This window comes from Condylura cristata, unplaced genomic scaffold (genome assembly GCF_000260355.1).
Source record: "Condylura cristata isolate star-nosed mole 26May11 unplaced genomic scaffold, ConCri1.0 scaffold00023, whole genome shotgun sequence".
Classification (NCBI taxonomy): Eukaryota; Metazoa; Chordata; class Mammalia; order Eulipotyphla; family Talpidae; genus Condylura; species Condylura cristata.
In genome coordinates this window covers 5850661-5871419 of record NW_004567124.1, presented here as the reverse complement: position 1 = coordinate 5871419, position 20759 = coordinate 5850661, and the positions used below count along the sequence as shown (strand labels likewise).

Sequence of the window (20759 nt, the reverse complement as noted above, 5' to 3'; positions counted from 1 at the left end):
TGGTTTTGTTTGCTAAGTAGAAGCTTTAAACTTTTTTTTATGTACTTACATGAATCAGTTTTCTTGATTTTAAGTTATATTTGGCTTTTTTTCTTTTCTCTACAATGTAAGTATTATTTTTAAAATATTTTCTCCAGCTAGTGTTTGTTTGGATTGATCTGTATGCTTATCACTTGTTTTGTTCGCAATTTCTTATTGCATACAGACCTTCCTTCTGGGATTATTGTATTTCCCTATTGAAATACAGCCCCTTAGGAATTCCTTTCATGAACATCTGTTGGGAATAAATTTAGTTTTACATGGCTTTGGAAAAAAAAAAATGTAAGCCACATTTTGGGATAACTAATTTTGATAGTTTCAAACTTATAGAAAAGTTACTTGAAAAGTACAAGAACTTTTGTATATCCTTAAACCAGATTCCCAATTGTTGACATTTACTGAGTCTGTTTTGTTGTTCTCTTACTTTCCCTCCACCTCCTCCCTGTTGCCCCAAACATGTATAATAAATGCATATTTCACACATTTTTTAAAATGAAACATTGACAGTGTTTTCTCTTATATAGCCATAGAACAGTGATCAAAATCTGGAAATTTAATGCTGTTGCAATACTATTATTTAATCCCCATCCCATATTCAAGTTTCCTTCAGTATCCCTACTGACTAAAGCATCTTTTTTTATGTGTTTTTGACTCCTGCTTCTTTCTCCTTCCCACCCTCCAGCTTTATTGAGATATAGTCGACATGTCCTCCTCATTTCTTTAGCTTAATCGCAAAACCCACTTCCACTCCCATAGGGCTTCTACCCTCACCCTGTTCTCCCAACTTATAGTAGCTGTGATCCTTTCATAATCTTGACTTTTTTAGTGAATGTATCTTCATCTATCTGATGTCCTCTCTCCTATCTCTCTACTTGGTAAAATATATGTGCATTTTGTCACATAATTTCCAGGGTTTTTTTCTAGGTAGTATTTTATATCTTTGGGAAAGAAAACTCTTGATCAACAGTCTCTCCCTAGAATTTATTCTTTCTTGTTTTCAGACAGTTAATTGGACTTTACACCATTGCTCACAATCCTAATATGACCCATTTGAAGATTAATCAGCCAATTACTGCCCTTCCTCCCCTTTGGATAAGGTGTGATGGTTCAGATCCTGAAGATACATGTTGGCTAGGAGCTGAACTTATTACAACAAATAACACCATTAAAGGAATTGTCTTGTATGTGGTCAGCTGTAAAGGTAAGAGCTTGCTCTTTTATGAATATGTGTGTTTGTTTTTAATGGATTTTACTGAAAATTGACTTTTTTTTTTTTAAGATTTATTTACTCATTCATACAGAATCAGGGTATAAGCCAGAAGTGCAGGGGTGGTGAGAGGCTTCACCAGAGACAGAGTGGGGAGCAGAACAGGCAGATCGAGGAAGTACACTGCTGAGGGGAGCAGCGGGCGGGTCAGGAGAGGTCTGCCATGCCATGTGGATCACCTTTGGGGCGAGGACCAAACTTAACAGTGAAGCGGCTGCGGCTGGATTGTGGTGCTGCATCCTAACCCATTGCACCATCAGGGAAGACCCCCGAAAATTAGCAGTTTTTAAGGGAGCAGTACATACAGTAGAAATTGTATTAGCTAGTGTGAATCTATTTTAGTGAGTTACTTTTAGCATATAGGAGATATTCTGGAATCACCAGAATCAGACTTGCAAAAGTCTAGAGAGGAGTTTATGGCTCTTGCATTTGGGTATTTGATTTATATTTGTGTGATTTTGGTAATTTTCTGGAGGATAAAACATTGAATCTAAAGAGGTATTTCACACTTCCACAAACATTTCATTTAAATTGTGATATCCTTTGCATTTTAGGAATTGTACCTTTAATTTTTTTTCCTTTCATGTTCTGTAGCTGATAAAAATTATTCTGTAAATCTTGAAGACTTAAAAAATTCACACAAGATTAGGCATCACTCATCTACTGTAAGTGTTTCTCTTTTACTCATATCATTTTCTTTACATTTTTATCAGCCTTCTAGTCAAAAAGATATTTTCATTCTAAATGTGATTAAGTATTTTTCTGTAATATTACAATCTTTGTATTTTCACATCAGCTAGTGACTAAAAAGGTATTCATTTTTCCTTTCAGTGAATCCTTCTGATTAAAAATAATTGTCTAATTTTCTATGGGATAAAATTATAGTACTTTTTTTCTTTTGTGAAAATAAGCAAAAACAGTTCTGGTAAGAAGCCTATGGCTTGTGAAAGCATAGTGATGGTCCACTGGTGCTCTCCTCAGGTAACAACCAGGGGCTTTGCTCAATATGAGCTCTTTAAGTCCACTGCCTTGGATGAGACTGTCGCCACATCACAGACTGTGATCACTTTGGATATTGCCTGGAGTGCTGTGGATGAGATTCTTCAAGTTCCTCCACTCTCTTCAACTGCAACTCTGGTAGGAGCCAAACCTATTTTCTGTTGAATTTATCCAATATAGGTTTACTTTTAACTTGCTAATTGCTGGTGCTGTGGGCTTCCAGCCCCAGCCCTTGCTGGATAGTGCTAAAGATCAGAGACTGATCTACCTGATGTATCAATGGCCCACAGCACTGCAATTACATAACTTAAGAAATTTCTAGTGGTTAATAAAGTCTCGAGTTAGAACTCAGTTAAAAATCTCAGTGACTTGTCTCTGCTGTTCTTAAAAGAGTGCAGATATTGGCACCCTTCAGAATCCTTAATACCATAAACCCTTTCACCCTCTATTTACATTTCTGTGACTCTTTTCAGAAATTAATCAGAATTGCAAAAAATATATATTTAAAAAGTATTCAATGTAGTGAAGTGATATAGATATGTTTTCAAAATAGTAAAACTAAATCCTGAGTAATCTTTAGGGAAATGATTAAAGTAGATTTCCATGATGCAGTAAATGTTCATTCTTCAAAATAATATATTAAGAGACTTTAAAAATAATAGGCAATGTTTATTAAGAGAACATAAGGGGGAAAAATTGTACTAAGAGTAGGATCTCAACTATATTTTAAAAAAATGTGTACATAGAAAAAAAATGTGTACATAGAAACCTGTATACTGTTAATAAAGATTTCCTCAGCATAATTATGGGTGATTACATTCTTAATGCTTTTTTTTCCCCGAAATAAGAATTTACATACACAGGCATTTACTTTATTCTTTCACCTTCACTATTTTCTTTCTTTTTTTCTTTAAGATCTTAGGGTTGTCAAACTTTGACCTCTAGGTTGGACAATATACTATTGATTTAGATAAGAATCTAATAAACATTTACTATTTATTAGGTACTTTATTTTTAGTGTGTGGTGATGCTAAGTGTGTTGTTGAGTCTTAACATATTTCTTAACGTATATATTTTAACATATATTAACTTGTCCTCTTGGAAATTCAATGGGAAGGGGCAGGAGCTCTTGCAAGAAAGGCAGCTGTTCCACGTTTGTACAGTTGTGATATAGAAAGAGGATGTGGTCACTGATTTAATATGGGCAGGATCTAGGCGTTTCATGAAATAATTTTTTTTAATGTATGGATAGCTTAAAATGCAAATAACTATGACCCGTATGTTGAGAAGCTAGGATTACCACTGAAAACTGACTTTAAGAAATTTTTTTAGAATATTAAAGTGGAATCAGGAGAGCCCAGAGGTCCTTTGAGTCATCTTCACAGAGAACTAAAATTTCTTCTTGTGAGTATCCTTCCAAAATTTGTAACTTAGATTAAATTTTAAGATTTCATAAAAGTTTAGCTATTTAGTGTTGTGTTCTTTGAAATTTGTCCCAGTTGTATATTCATTAGGTACTCATGGCAATTTGAGCATTTTAGTTTAATTATGTAGGAGTTACCCTTAAAATTAAAGGGGATACTAGTTAGATAATAGCTATGGTTTTCTGCCTTTTCAGCTGGGGGGTTTGATTTTTATTCATATGATGGGTCACCTTTCCAGGCAGATCAGTTGCCAGTTTACTCCTCATTAATGTATAAGACCCCACCCATGCTTCCAGTCTTATCAACAAGGGGTTCCACTGATCAGTCTCTGGGATGTAAGGTCATATATCAGTTAGTAGTGTCCCAGTCATACCTCATGATGCATGCACATTGTCCCAGGACGATCCACCTTGTAGGGTCTGGTATACTACATTCTTTTAGGCCACACAAATAATTGACAGAGCCATTCTGATCTTGTATTGGAGGGCAGAATTGCACTTTACTAAGATGATGGCCGAGAAGGTCGTTTAAGTCTAGTGACACACAATATGGTAACTATGTTTAACCTTCTGATGTACTGCCAAATTGCTGCTTTTCCAAAGTTTACATTCCTATCAGCTGTAACTGGAGTTTGCCAATCTCTCTCATGTTATCACCAACCCTTGACATGGTCTGTTGTTTTTTTTAAAGATTTATTTGTACATACAGAACTGGGGTACAGGCCAGAGGCTCAGGGGTGGCGAGAGGCTTCACCAGAGACAGAGTGGGGAGCAGAACAGGCAGATCGACGAAGTACACTGCTGAGGGGATCAGCAGGCGGGTCAGGAGAGGTCTGCCTCGCCATGTGGTCACCTCCGGGGCAGGCGGGAATCGAACTCATGGCGGAAGTGGCTTTTAGCTTCTTAGTGGTATGCTCTAACCCGCTGTGCCACCAGGGAGGGCTGGTCTGTTTTTTTTTTTTTTTTTAATTAACATCCTACTGTGAAAGAAATGGTATTTTATGGGTTTGATATACATTTTTCAGATATTATGGTTAATGACCCTAAGCATGCTTTCATGTTCTCATTGGCTCCTCTTTATTTTTTTTAGCTTGGTCACATTGTCCTATTTCCACTCTCTCTGAACTGCCCAACCTACACCATATTGATCCTTTCACACTGTGTCACTTTTTGTCTGCCTGTTGATCTGCCCAGTGTGTGTTTCTCCCACCTCTCTTGGGTGAGTTCTCTGTGACATCTTTGTCTGGGGTGATTGCTCTGATCACCCAGAATGGTATATGCGCCCTGTGTTTTGTGAACTACACACATCTCTTGTCAGGGTGTTTATCACACAAGGTAATTTACTTACAGATATTTCCTACTAGATTTGAGTTTTGTACCTTCAGCTCTAGCTTAGTATCAAACATTTTTAATATTTCCCATTATTATCATTATTATGATCACTATCATCATCATTTATTACTATTATTCTTTTACTATTACTACTACCCTGTTTGTAAAATACTGGGTACTTTTTCCTATTTTCCAAACCTTCTTTCTTGAAAGATCCTCTATCAGGCCCCTTATTGTGGGCTGCCATCATACTTCTGCCCTGACGAGTCTGTCCCCTCTCTACACTCTGACAAAAAGCTTATCATTTCTGTGGGTTCGCTAATGCCTTTGTGCGGGGACTTCAGACTCCCATTTGTAAGCTGATACCAGTTCCCATCTTGCCTCCTTCCCATTACTTCCCATTTGAGTAGTCTGGTTGCCTCAAACTCAAATGAAACTTGGAAACTCCCCCCTTTTCTCTGTAGTTCCAACATTTCTTTATGGGCTAGAAATTTTATATTTTACTTTAGTATGAACTGTTTCTACCATTTCACTTAATACCACAACTAGAAACCATCACTCCGTCTGCTAAGTATGTGGTATTAGATGTTTCGGTTATTTTGCCTGAGGTGTCTGCAACTGGTAAGTGGAAGAGGTAGCTCAAATAAACATCTGTTTGACTTGAAAGCCCATGTTTTGTTATAATCTCCCTTATAAGTAATTCATAGATTTTTAGATGTGCATATGGCGATAGTCTCTCCAAGTTCAACCCTCTGTATTTTTATAATGGATAGGACATTTTTTCTTTTATTCCATACCCTCCTCCTTCCTGCCCCCATACATGGAATAAGCTTTTTTTCTTTTCTTTTCTTTTCTTTGACCATTCAGTCCATCTTAGCTGAAGTGCTTACCAGCTTCCTCCTAGGATGCTGAAATGATCACTCATTGTTTCTCAAAGGGGACACTATTGCTATTTTGAGTAGAATCATTCTTTATGGTTTGGCACTACTGTACACATTATAAGATGTTAAATGTTTTGACCCTTCTCAAATTAATGCTCAAAGGCTCCTATACACTCCAGCCATTGTGACTCCAAATAGCATCTGCTTCTGGGAGTGGAAAGTGATACACTTCTATTGAATGTATCTACTGAGTTTAAGAAATAGCGCATGATGATCACTCATTGTACATTGTAAAGAAGAAATATATTGGGCAGGGGAGAGGAAGGAAAAAATTATTCTCTTTTCCTTAGAATTCATCCTAGGTATTTCTGACAGAAATTGTTGGTTATGTGATCATGTCATTTTTCCAGTCCAAAAAAACCAACAGTGGCTGTTTGTTATTTTTCCATGTAAAATAAAAAATAATTTCAAGTTTTAAGATCAGTTTTTTGTCTAGCTTCTGTAACCTTTAATCTTACTTTCCACTGTTCTCTAGGTGTTTTCTTTACCTTGGTTGGAATCATCCCATTTACTTCATCTGAGTCCATTCTCCTTCCCTATGTTACCAGTGGAATGGAACTGATGTTTCACATTATCTTCTTGGCTATTCCATTCTGCAGTGACCTCTTCTCCTTATTTTGGTTTAGATATTTTATGTACTGGAGTATGCATGTAAACATACACATTTGTTTTTGTATGTAAACTTATATTCAGTTTCATGTTTGGTGTTCCCTGCCTATTGCATCTGTGTTATTTGTTCTTCTTAACCAGAACTGCAAGCATCTACAGAGCAGGCTGATCAGTCTTGTATCTCTAGCATCTGCGTGCATGGCATCATAGTATAGAACAGCATTTTTGTTTCAGATAGCTGATGTAGTCCTGGCACTGTCAGGTACTAATCATGTGACCATGAGTAGGTTACTTAAATTCTCTCTCTCTCTTTTTTAAAGATTTATTTAATTTATTTATTTATGCATAAAAGAGTAGTATTGTAGGCCAGAAGTGAGAGGTGTGTGTATGTGGACTCATCTGAGACAGAGTGGGAGCAGAACGGGCAGATTGACTAAAATACACTGCTGAGGGGAGCAGCAGGCGAGACAGGAGTGGTCTGTGCCATGTGGGTCACCTCCCTGACTGGGGATGAAACTTGTACTGCAGTGGCCTGTAGCATGTTAGAGCTGAGTTTTAACCCTTTGCATCACCAGGCTTGCCCTAGTTAACCTCTTTTAACCTCAATAAAATGGGGACAGTAGTAATGGCTGCCTCATAAGATTTTTGTGAAGATTATATAACATGGTCTATATAAGACATTTAGAATAGTTCCTGGCTTATAATTAAACATACAATAAGTATTGTAATGACTGATATTATTATTAAATATATGTAATTTTTGGCTGTGTTTTCTGCTAACAAGTTTTTTGGTGTTTTGTTTGTTTTTTAACCTATCTCCCATAGGTTTTGGCTGATGGTTTGAGGACTGGTGTAACTGAATGGCTTGAGCCTCTGGAAGCAAAATCTGCTGTTGAACTTGTGTGGGAATTTCTAAACGGTGTTTGTTTTCCTAACTTGTACTTGTAGATTATTTATTTTACTTAATTAAGAACTTATTTAAATATAAGTTATCTTTTTAGACTTGGTATTCTTTTTGGATGGAATATAAAACTGAGTTCGTTATGATCAAGAGACAGCTTTCATTTTTGAATGCTAACAGTAAAGGCTAAGTAATTTTAAGATTTTTATACTTAATTTAAATTGTATATACCACAAATATATTTAAGATGGTAGAAGAAGTGGGATGGAATATAACCTTTGTATACTAATTGTGTGCCTGCCGGGGGCTTTCACTATACCACAGTTCATCCTCATATCTCTACCTGATTGGTATGTGTTATGACCTCCATTGAAGAGTTAAGGCTTTTCTAAAATCCCTGGCTATAACTTCGCTGTTCTCATTTGTCATTGAAAGATAAGATTAGAGTGATAAATTGTGAGGAGGGAAATAATTAGTATGAAAAACAGAAAAATAAAATGCAGAGGTAATAAATTTTGATCATTTTCTAGACTTAAATAAGCTGGATGGATTTGGTGATTCTGCAAAAAAAGACACAGAGGTGAGTGCTTACTGTCCATTAGAAATGTGCATTGAAATTGCTTTTAAGATTTGTTTGTAATGTTATCTTTCATGTTGTATCATCTCAAATAGGTCTAATGTATGTTTGAAGATGATTTTTTGTTGTTGGTCTTTAATGTTTACCCTGGTGATTAGTTTCCTTAACCAGTGATAATTTTTCCAAGACTTTTTTTTTAAGATTTTATTTATGCATGCAAGGTTTGAGCTGTAAGCCAGAGATTGGGTGGGGGGGTGAGAGGATTCACCAGAGAGAGTAGAGGATAGAACAGGCAGACTGACTGAAATACACTGCTGAGGGGAGCAGTGGGTGAGACAGGAGAGATCTGCTGCACCATGTGCGTTAGCTCCCTTTCTGGGGATTGAATTTGTATTGCAGTGGCTGCTGATAGCTTCATAATGCTACAACTTAAGGCCTTGTATCACCAGAAAGGCCCAAGAGTTGGTATTTTTGAAGAGAACTAAATTGCACAATTACAGAAAAATTGAAAAGAGTATGTCAGTATACCATAATGTGTTATGACTATAGTAAGGTAATATACTTTGAGATGGTATGTTAATATTATGCTATCAATGGTATTATTAAATTAAACTGAATAGCTTGTCCTTTGACAAAGTGGAAATGAAGACAGATAATTTAATGAAATGTTTTTACAGGGAAAGCTGAGTGCTTACTTTTAAGCATCACAGTTAAACAATTTTAGGAGCCCTTTTTTTTTTTAAACTGCCTTTGATTTGATGAATGAAGTTGTAGAAAATTCACTTACTTCTTTGTGTGTGTTCGTAATCCATCTTTTCTTGGAGTAGCATTTGTAAACTTACTGTCCTTAAACTACTTCACTTATTTTTTTAAATAGCTCAAATGTTCTCTGATGCTTTCCCCCCCCAGACAGTGAAACATGACAGTGTTGCTGTTGATCGTTCCATTGAGTGCCTTTTCACAGTACGGGGTGATCTCGATTTTGCTGAGCAGCTATGGTCCAAAATGAGCAGTAGTAGGTGTCTGTCATAATTTTAAAATAAATTTTTTCCTGTTACTCTTAGCTTTATATCAGGGCTTTTGAAATAATACAATGTGTATCACTATATGGAAATCTTCTAGTTTATCAAATTCATTTCTCATAGTGCACTGGGACAGTCTACTAAAGATTTTACTAACACAATACAATTTATGGAGTCTGTTATTTTAAATGTAAGACTTCCATGGTTTTTATGCTTATTCATTCATATGAACAAAGCACATAACTTAGTGAAATAATAATTACTAGAAAAAGGAAAAGCTGTTCCTACATATTTTACTGGGTTATTTTGTGGCACTGAGTTTTGTTTCTCACTTTAGAGCCTTAGTTTTTTTTTCATCTTTTAATTTCTTTTCTCCTTTCCTCAGCCATAAAATAGAGATACTTGTCTTTCATTTATCTGTGTATCCTTAAAATAAATGACATAGTTGATCTCAGAAGTACCTTGAAAATAATGGTGGATTTGTTTTCCAAGGTGTGACTTCATATCAAGACTTGGTAAAGTGCTTTACATTAGTCATCCAGAGTCTACAACGTGGTGATATACAGCCATGGGTAAGTTTAGTACTATGTGATAGGACTTTTTCTTAGCACATAGCTTGGTAGTTAAGGAACCAGACTGAATGAGGTTCATTTCCAACATTGCTGCTTACCAACTATGGATATTTGGCCAACTATGGATATTTGGGCAGATTCCTTTACTGCTTTGTTTCCCAGTTTCCTTATTTGTGAAGTGAGGGTAGCCTGAGTGTCTTCCTCTATCCTTTTAGGGTTTAGTAATTTAGTTCATTTGAAGTACCTGATATCTAGCTCATAGATAAATGCTTAGTGTTTATAAGCTATTAATACTATTATTGCTACTGTTTCTATGATTATTTTCATTTAGTACTGATGAGAGTAAAATTGGAACTCTCTAAAAAGCAATTTTGATAATGGATTGAGATCTTCGAAAAAGTAGCATGCACTTTAAGTCAGTGATTCGTCTGAGGAGTCACACTAAGCTCATACACAGAAATATGTATCAAGATGTCACATATTAAGGGGCCTCCCTGGTGGTGCACAGGGTTAAGACAAAGTACTATGAAGCTATCCACAGCCACTGCAGCATGAGTTTGACCCCCAGCCACATGGCGCGCAGACCTCTCCTGCTTTGCCCGCTCTTCCCCTCCGCGGTGTGTTTCAGTGGATCTGCCTGTTCTGCTCCCCACTCTGTCTCTGCTGATTCCACTGACCTCCCACCCACCGCCCCCGCATCTCTGGCCTACACCCCAACTCTTGCATGTATAAATAAATTTAAAAATCTAAAAAAAAAAAGATTTCACATAATAGTCATCACACCCTCAGTATAGTAACAAAAAATTATAAATGACCTAAATTTCCACTCTTTTTTTTTAAAGATTTCATTTATTTGTGTCTACTAGAACTTGGGTACAGGCCAAAGGTGTCAGGGTGCACAGACAAAGTGGTGAGCAGAACAGGCATATTGACGAAGTACTCCGGTAGGGGGAACAGTGGGTGTTACAGGTAGGATCTCCTGCTCCCTGTGGGTCTGTTCTCTGGCCGGGAATTGAACTTGTGCTGCAGTAGTTGTGGATGGCTTCATAGTGCTAAGACTTAACACCACCAGGAGGCACCCTAAGTTTCAACTTTTTTTTTTTTTAAAGATTTATTTATTCATACAGAACTGGGGTACAGGCCAGAGATGTGGAGGGTGATAGGATTCACCAGAGACAGAGCGGGGAGCAGAACAGGCAGATCTACGAAGCACACTGCTGAGGGGAGCAGTGGGTGGGTCAGGAGAGGTCTGCCGCGCCATGTGGCTACCTCTGGGGCAGGCATGGATTGAACTCATGCAGAAATGGCTTTAGCTTCTTAGTGCTGTGCTTTAACCCACTGCACCACCAGGGAGGGCCCTAAGTTTCAACTTTTAATGGGATAAGTGAGTAAATGATATAGCCACATAATAACACATGTTGTTGTTGCCAAAAATACTGACAGACAATATGGAAAAATGCTAATATTATTCAGTAAGAAGAAATGAGTGTATACTACTGTATTAAAAAAAAGGAAATAAGAGCAAATTTGGAAAGAAAGATTTGGAAACAAATTGTTAAAACAATCACCTCTGGTGTTAGGAATGCAAATGAGTTTTCCTAACTGCATTATGCATTCCTGTACTTTGGAGATATTCAATGATGAATTTGTGTTTTTAAATTAAAAACAGCTAAGTATCAACAGATTACAAAGAAGATCCCTCGTTTAGTAATTATCTTAAATAATGTAACTACTCATTCATGACTGTAAAACTTGAAGACACTTTCCTAGATTTGAACAGAGGTAGACACTCCAGAAAAAGCATGCAAACTCTGGCCCCTGATTGGGCAGTAGTGATACTAACACTTTAGCCTTGGCTAGCGAACTTTTCTCATGAGAGTTTCTGTGTTTCTGAGACATTTATAAGCATATCCTTACTGTGTGCAATGAGTGCCAACCATGTGAAATAGTTTTTATTTTTTAAAAAAGAAAGCATGCCGGCCCTCCATGGTGATACAGGGGTTAAGTCTCAGCACCATGAAGTTATCCACAGCAGTGCAACATGAGTTTGATCCCTGGTCAGGGAGGTGACCCACACGGCACAGCGGATCTCTCCTGTCTCGCCTGCTTCTCCCCTCACCAGTGTATTTCAGTAGATCTGCCTGTTCTGCTCCCTGTCTCTGGTGAATCCTTTCACCCTTCCCCACACCTCTGACCTACACCCCAGCTCTTATATGCATAAACAAATAAATCTTTAAAAGAAAAATGTATCACTCAGCCTTACTCTGAGACTTGGCTGTAAAATATCCTGGCATTTTCTGAGGGTACAAGAAAAGCACTCATCCCTCCTCAAGAAGTCTGTCTTTTGTGGCCTATAAACAGGGCTTACAGCTCAGGTGCCACGTGGCATTCCCCTCCTGTCAGTACACACAGCTGTGTGGTGATATCTGCAGGCCTCTCAGTCTTCTGTGAGGGAGGCCTCAGAAGGCCAAGAACAGTGCTTCTGCAGCTGTCTTTGGAATATCAACCTTATTAAAACTCTGCAAAATCAAAAGAAAAAAAGCAAAAGGTTATGATAAAAATTAGAGATAAAAGTAATGAGAAAACATCGATTTTAGTATTTGTAAAATCACTTGTTTAACATTTGGAACACATATTAATGTATACATTCAGAACGCTCACTTTAAATAATCAAGTTGTTTTGTTTATTGGGTGTGATGATTGGTAAGGAGTTCCATGTGATACATTCATGGACCAGTGAGGGAGGAGAGAGTTTTCCTGCAGCAGTTGATTTTCAGTGTAGATGGAAATATTCAAGTTTTGAAAACATGTCCAGTAGCACCTAGTCAGGTAGAAAATCATTCCTGGTTGTAAAGTTGTGACAGTCCAACTCTGCTTTTCTTTGGTGGAACTTTATCTAAGGGTGTTACTTTTTTTTTTTTTAATTTAATATATTTTTTAAAAGATTTATTTATGCATACAATAACTGGGATATAGGCCAGAGGTGCAGGGGTGGTGAGAGGATTCAGAGTGGGGAGCAGAACAGGCAGATGTACTGAAGTACACTGCTGAGGGGAGGAACAGATGAGACAGGAGAGGTCTGCTGTACCATGTGGGTCAGCTCCTTGGCAAGGGATTGAACTCATGCTGCAGTGGCTGTGGATAGCTTCAGAGTGCTGTGCCACCAGGTAGGCCTTAAGGATGATAAGTTTAAACCCTTCATAGTTGCTTTGCACTTAAGCAAGTAATGTAGGAATGATACCTTTAGAAAGTAGCGTGTTTGTAATTTAGTAACTTTCACTAAAACAGTGTATGGTATTAAGAGACTAAAAATGCAAGCTTGTAATTTCTAGCTTGTTGCTGATACAGTTCACTTTTTTTTCTTTTATTCATGGTTTTATAAAATTTCTTGATTTCTAGCTTCATAGTGGGAGTAACAGTTTACTAAGTAAGCTCATTCATCAATCTTATCATGGACCTATGGATACAGTGTCTCTCAGTGGGACTATTCCAGTTCAGATGCTTTTGGAAATTGGTTTGGACAAACTAAAGAAAGATTATATTAGTTTTTTCATAGGTAAGTCTCTTTCACAGCTCACAAAAATAAACAAATAGATCAGAGTTGTCAACCATAAATATCCATATATTTTATCTTTTTACTTGTCTCTAGTTATTTGTGGTTCTGTCTTTTCTTGGTTCACTAGTAGATAAGCACTTCCATTCTTTGGGTCTTCATTTTCCCTTTGATAAAAGACAGTAGATTTTGTTTGTATTTAGTTAAGACATTTTGAGATTCTATTGGGTTAGGATAGGGAAAAAGCCCCCTCATTTATGAGATGCTGTTTTAATTCCCAATGCTTGGTGGTTTTTATTAGGAGCAAGCTGTGATCATTTTTAGGGTAAGTACTAGTCATTAGTTTTAGTATGGTTTGCCTGAAAACTTAGCCTTTTGTCAGGAACTAGTTAGCTTATATATGCAGTATAAATTGTTTTCCTTTTATACATAAAGTGTAGAATTTTTTCCCCTAGATTCCTCAACTAAGTAATATACAGTACCTAAAACTTACTAGCATGTATGTGTTTTTTTCTTCATAGGTCAGGAACTTGCCTCTTTGAATCATTTGGTAAGTTTACTTTCTATTCTAAGTTAGTATTTCTTTTACCCAGTCATTTTGCATTTAGGTGTTAAGTGCCTGTTATGTGTGGTATGCTGTTCTGGGTCTTAGGAAACAGATAAATAAGACTGTTGATGTCCTTAATCATACAACCTAGTGATACAGAAAAGTAGTCATTCTACATCATTTCTCATTCTTTATAAATTCATGACATACAGTTGTATTTTGCTCAAGCCAGTGTACAATATTTCCTCAAACAATATTGTTTCATAATAAGTTGATAAAACGTTCCTGATGTTTTTCAGAAGACCTAGTTTTGTATGTGTTATATCTGGTTTCACTTAAAGTCAATCTCCAAGAACGGATTGATGACATTAAAGTCCTACTGTACTAACACAACTTTCATTTATCCAAAGTGGCTGGGGAATACCTTTCTTTGTAGACCCTATATAGGAATATGTGCTTTGTATTCTCTTGATTCCTTTCTATTACACACTAAGAGATTATCTTCCAAGTAATTTATGGTGCTCTTTAATACATTGATTTAAAAGACACATTTGGGTTTCAGGGTTATAATTAGGAACGTTGGTGTTTTTGTAGCATGTTGATTTAGAAGGATTAGAAGCTTGACAACATCTGTATTGAGCCTTGACATTCATTGGAAGATCCTTTTAGAAAACATCTGTAGTATCAACAGGTTTTGATTTGTCTGTTATAAAAATACAGGGAATACTGTAGCTGTATCTGTTATGCAAGGTAAGACTCCACTAGATTTTAGTAAGCAGATACATTTTCAGTAGAAATATGCTGTAGCAAATTCATACATGTATTTGCTGTTTCTATGCATTTTTCAAAAATTTAATTTTTGAAAATTAGACCATAGCGTAAATGCACACAAATCTGAGTGCTGTCATTTTTATGAATTCCCCTAGGGTCATCCCATTGTTTTCTTTAATATGGTTTGATTGTAAACTTTTGACAAAAAAGAGAATCTCCTAGAGGGCTTTAAAAAATGTTAATTCTTGGGCCTGGCAACTCAGTAGAAAGGGGATAGGGATGGTTTTCTAAGCAAGCCATTTCCTACTCCAAATGACTGGTGCTTTTCCCTTACTGTTTTTTTACTCCTGCATAACAAATTACACAAACTTAGAAACTTAAACTTAGTTCCCAGGTGCTGGAGTTGGGCATGTTCTAGTTGGTTTCTCTGCTCTGGGTTTCACAAGGCTGAAATTCAAGTGTCACCCAACTGTGTGTTCCTCTGGAACCTTAGCCAAGGAAAAAACCTCTTCTAAATTCCTTCATTTGTCATTGGCAGAATTCAGTTTTTTGTGGTCATATGATAATGGTCCCCAATTTCTTGCTGGCTCTTGGCCCAAGGTGGTCTGTTACTTTTGGGCCCTTGCCTTGTGACCCTTCCCATAAGGTAACAGGCAATTCCAGAACCACCAGGAAAGCTGCTCTGATGTTTCACCTTTTAATGGGTGATAAGGTCATGACCAGGTCTTCCTGTTTGATCAATTCAGTTGACTAGTAGCCTGATCATGGGGGTTATCAGTCCATCATACTCATTTTTTGCCCTCACCCAGGAAGGGATTATACAAAAGGTATGCTCTAAGTAATTTTGTAATATGTTGATTTAGAAGGATTGTGGCCTTTTAGAAAGGAGGCCACAATTTTGGAGACTATGATAGAATTCCACCTACAATATTTACCATGATTATTTCCATAGGATGTGTCCTCAGAACTAGCTTTGGGACGTCCAAGAATTTTATGGTGCTTGACATACATTCCCAAACTTCTTTTCCAGAGGGTTTTGCCAAATTGCCAGTAATATATGCGAGTGGAATCTCATCAATACAGTTGCTTAATTTCTTGTTACTTCAGGTTTACTATTTACTTTTCGAAGTGGAAACTTCTATCAAACTAGAAAGGGTATTATAGTTAAGAACAGTTTTGTGGATTTGCCATACTATCCATCTGGAGAACTTGATGGGTAATATTAGTCCTTTGTAAATCAGTTCTGTGGTTTGCTTTTATTGAGAAATGTATGTAATGGTTTGATTAAAACATTCTAAGTGTATATTTTACTTAGAGTGTAGTTTGAAGAATTGCCTTGAAAGGTGGTAAATTCTACCCAGCCGCCTCCTGTTTGTTTCCCCTTCTCTATTAATTATCTGAACTTAGATTTAGCAGACACAACCATTTTTTTTTTTTTGACTGAAGATTTCGTTTGTTCTTTAACTTCCTATTTTGCTTACATTTTTTTCATTCCAGGAGTATTTCATTTCTCCATCAGTAGATATACAAGAACAGGTTCATCGTGTTCAGAAACTCCACCATATTCTAGAAATATTAGTCAGTTGCACACTTTTCATTAAACTTCAACATGAGCTTCTCTTTTCTTTAACACAGTAAGTATTTCTCTGTGTGAATTCACATAAAAGTGTATTCTCTTTGGAAATAGTTGCCAATTTTTGTTTTTTGCTTCGTTTTGTTTTTGCTTTGATACCAATTCATAACCTGTGCACCCTGTTTTCATAGTAGCTGAGTGGTTCCAAGTCCCAGTTACATGAAGGAAAAGCTTCAGATTCAGACGGAATCAGTTTTGTCACTCTTACCAATTCCCAACTTCTAAGGAAGTTTCCTTTCATTGAAATTTTTTTTGGGTGGGGGGACAATCTGTTATAAAGGATATAATAACCTCATTATTTTCTCATAAGGATTAAATGATATGATATGTATAAAATATTTGACACTCAATAAATAAATAAATAAATAAATAGGTAGGTAGATAAATAAATAACATTCAATAGGGGCTTAATAAATACTCCTTTTTCTCTACATCCATATAGATCTGGACCAAAGTAATCATTTCTAGTAATCTCTATAGTAATTGAATGGTATCAAATCTTATGAGAACTCTGTCAATATAATTGCTGTTATTTTAGAAACTCTACCAATCAGTTTGACTAAAAATAATTTGGATTAATTCTCATACATTTTACTGGTGTCTTAGATATATTTGAGGCCTTGGATTTAGAAAATGTATACTTTTCCAAAATCAGAATTTGTTTCTTTTGTAAACTAAAAAATTTTCATTAAAAATAAGTAGTATAAATGACTTAACTTCTTAATTCCCTAACTCTGAAAACCATGTAAGCTGTATTTTTAGCTCTCTTTGCCTCCTTTTGTTTTTCTTTTCTGATAACATCTTTTCCCCGGTTAAAACCATTACTTGGTCTCAAAATAGTTATGTTTTGTATTTGTGAGAAATAATATGTACTATTTTTTATAAAAAGAATGATATTTCTAGAAAAAAGCAAAATTTAAGTCATGTTGGCAAAGGGTTATTTATTTTGTTTGGTTTTATTATTTATGGACCTGAAATTATACTTGTTGATATTATGATTAATGGTACTTAATAAAATGTTTTCCTTTTGAACTTCAGACTACCAGAAAGTCTTTATGTCCATGTGGCAATTTTTCCAAGGGATGATTTTTTTTTTTTGGTAGATCCTGCATAAAATATTATAAACAAAATCCCCTTGATGAGCAGCACATTTTTCAACTGCCAGTCAGACCAACTGCTATAAAAAGCTTATATCAAAGGTAAAAAATATTAAATTATACTTTAAAGCTTGGCCATAATTCTGAGTAGTTTTTGTATCCGCCCATGGGGACCTCATAATTCAGGGCTGATTCATCTCTGAAACTTGAACCATCCTTACCCCACTTTCTGATCACTGTCTGATGGAGTTCTTTCTTTTCCTTCTTACAGAACTTTAGTCTACTTTCTTTAGACAGTTGGGCCCCTCATCTCACTCTTTTCTCAATTAAATTTCTTTGTGTATACGGCACAAAGTATTGCTAGAAGAAAAATGACATATTGAAAGGAAAGTGATTAGCAAAGCCAAAGGTATGGTGGTGGGAGTAAAAGAAGGGCTTAAACTTTGGGGAGGTGTGGAACTGTGAGGCTAAGATATCAGATAGGTCATCGTTGGACACTGGGATTGCCTAAAATGCTGGTCCTTAAGACTCCTCCTTTAGCATTTGATATACTTGAAGTTTCTCTCATTCTAAAACCATTCTGTTTATACCCTCTGTTTAATTCCCTCTTCAGCCAAGCCCTATCATTTCCCTGAAACTGTTCTGACAAAGCTCAGGACACCACATTACTGCATTTTTTTCAGTCATACCCCTTGATGCCTATGCATGTGTCATCCTTTATCCTGGACCTTGGATGGACCCGGTCCATTAATTAACTCCTTATTTCAAACTCTACTTAAATTCCGTAATTTCTTTCCAAACTGTATAATCCCAGTCTGAGATAAATTACCCCCCCTTTTTTTTTGTCCTCCACAACATCCAGAATTTCTGTTAAAGCATTTTGAAGGTTTTTTTCCATTGAATTAGTTCGCTTATATTCTTGTTTTTTCTCCCTCGCTTGCCTGCTTGAGGTTTGTTAATGGTGACCTGTTCATCTCTTTTACCTCAGTGCCTGTCACATAAGGACTTCCTTTACTCAGTGACTATAGGAGAAAGGAATGAACTGTTTTTTCCCTTGATGGTTTTTTTTTTCTTCCCTTAGTGAGAAGCCACAGAAATGGAAAGTAGAAATAAATAGTGGTCAAAAGAAGGTGAAAACAGTTTGGCAACTGAGTGACGGTCCACCTGTGGATCATCTGAATTTCCACAGACCTGGTAAAGAGGAAATTCTAAGTTATTCCAGTAGAAAATGAACAAAGTTTCTGGCAGAGATCGTTATTATAATTCTTGTGCCTGGTTTTAAATAATTTTCCTGAACCCTAAGTGTCAAGCATATTCTCAAAAATTACAAGTGTGCCTTTTCTCATCTTGATAAAGGAACTTTTATTAAAACAGATCATGCAATGGATATATAGAAGTACAGCAGATTATAAGATGGAAACGCCAACTTGCACTTAACACTTTCATGACTATTTAAGACAGCGATATTTCTACCCTATTATCTTTTTTGACTGGAATACGGGCCTGGAGATTTCAGTTTAGAGTATTAAAACTCTAGTGTCAGGGCCCTCCCTAGTGGCGCAGTGGGTTACAGCACAGCACTAACAAACTAAAGCCACTTCCGCATGAATTCAGTTCCCGCCTGCCCTGGGGGTGACCACATGGCGAGGCAGACCTCTCCTGGCCTGCCCGCTGCTCCTCTCAGCAGTGTACTTAGTTGATCTGCCTGTTCTGCTCCCCGCTCTGTCTCTGGTGAATCCTCTCACCCTCCGCATCTCTGGCCTGTAGCCCAGTTCTGTATGAATAAATAAAATAAATCTTTAAAAAAAAAAAAAACCTCTAGTGTCAAAGATTGACTGTGTCAATCACAGAATGTTTTAGCCCCTTGTGTAATTGCTAGCTCCACCAAGTCTTCCTTTAATAAACACCTATAAAACTATTATCTTCATGCATATGGATTATATGTAGGCTCCTGGTGTTTCTTGTTTGTATAGGTCTTTAATAGCCTCATTCAAATATTGGAAAGATTATTCAAAATCAAATCTTAAGGTTTTAATACAATTAAAAATGATTTCAGGAGGCTTCTCTGGTTTTGCAAGGGGTTAAGTCTCAGTACTATGAAGCTTTACGCAGGTACTACAGCACGAGTTCAGTCCTCAGCCAGGGAGCTGACCCACACGGCACAGCAGACCTCTCCTGTCTGGCCTGTCGCTCCCCTCAGTAGTATATTTCAGTAGATCTGCCTGTTTTGTTCCACACTCTGTCTCTAGTGACTCCTGTCAACACCCCCCACCACCCCCCCACACCTCTGGCCTACAGCCCAGCTCTTGTATGCATAAATAAATAAAAAATGTGGGTTTTTTTTTTCTTTAAAAAAGATTGATTGTAAAGGCCTATCTGTAATCAACCACTGTTGGGATGCAAAATTGGTACCTTAGAAAATTATTTCCAGAAAATGTTAATTCTTTTCCAAAAAAGATTTTTTGATTTGGCATTATGGGAATTTCAGTCCACTAGAATGAAAACTGTTCATATGACTGAACTGTAAGAGTCCTAAATAAACTAAAAACAATTACCTTGGAAGAGTAAGCTAAAATTGTACTACTTTTCTCCGTGTGATTAAAAAGAACCTGGAAGCTGTAAAATATTATAAATCAACTATATAAAAATAAATTTGGGGGGCCCTCCCTGGTGGTGCTGTGGGCTAAGGCGCAGCACTATGAAGGTAGCTTTAGGCCCTTCAGCATGAGTTTGATTCATGACCAGGGAGGTAACCCACATGGCTTGGCAGACCTCTCCTGTTTTGCCCGCTGCTCCCCTCAGCAGTGCACTTCTTCAGTCGGCCTGTTCTGCTCCTGACTGTGTCTCTGGTGAATTCTCTCACTGCCCCTGCGCCTTTGGCCTATACTCCAGTTCTGTTTGCATAAATAAATAAATATTTTTTAAAAATGTTTGCATGGGGAAAAAAATACCAGAGGCAAATTAATATTCAAATAATAAACTAGGAAAAGAAGTTTCAATTTATTCAGAAAAGAAATTATATTCCTTAATATATAAAGACCTTCCAGATCAGTAAGAAAACTATTAATAATCAATAGGTAGGTAATGGATAGTTGAACAAAGGGGAAATTCAAATGTCATCTTTAAAATGGAATGATACTCTATCCCACCTATAGTAAGAAAAAATTCAATTAAACATTTTGTAGATACCATCTTTCAACTATCAAATTAGTAAAGTTCAGAAAGTGTGAAATCACAGTGCTGGCAAGGATAATGGAAGAACAGGCAGGCAGTCTCACACATTGCCAACTGGAGTCTAAAGTCTTAAAGTTTGGAGGGCAGTAGCCACCAAAATGGTTTAAAAACGCATTCTTTGGTCCAGGGGCTCCATTAATAGGAATTTATTCCACACATATAACAAAGTGTGCAAAAACAGCTGTAAATTAGGTTATTCATTGCAGTATTTGTTTGCAGTGACAAAAAAAAAAAAAAAAAAA

The 20759-nt window shown here is 36.7% G+C and overlaps 1 protein-coding gene across 1 annotated transcript in view; it reads left to right on the top strand.

Annotated features, from left to right (window-relative positions):
- ZWILCH (zwilch kinetochore protein) overlaps positions 1-20759 on the top strand; it is a 32212-nt gene that overhangs the window by 9276 nt on the left and 2177 nt on the right. Inside the window, exons 5-17 of the mRNA XM_012728575.1 lie at positions 1041-1240; positions 1901-1971; positions 2288-2443; positions 3638-3709; positions 7436-7529; positions 8042-8091; positions 8998-9103; positions 9603-9682; positions 13082-13238; positions 13757-13785; positions 16051-16187; positions 17290-17385; positions 18365-18477. Of these exons, the coding sequence (XP_012584029.1) occupies positions 1041-1240; positions 1901-1971; positions 2288-2443; positions 3638-3709; positions 7436-7529; positions 8042-8091; positions 8998-9103; positions 9603-9682; positions 13082-13238; positions 13757-13785; positions 16051-16187; positions 17290-17385; positions 18365-18477 (1361 nt within the window). The remainder of the gene's footprint in view (positions 1-1040; positions 1241-1900; positions 1972-2287; positions 2444-3637; positions 3710-7435; positions 7530-8041; positions 8092-8997; positions 9104-9602; positions 9683-13081; positions 13239-13756; positions 13786-16050; positions 16188-17289; positions 17386-18364; positions 18478-20759) is intronic.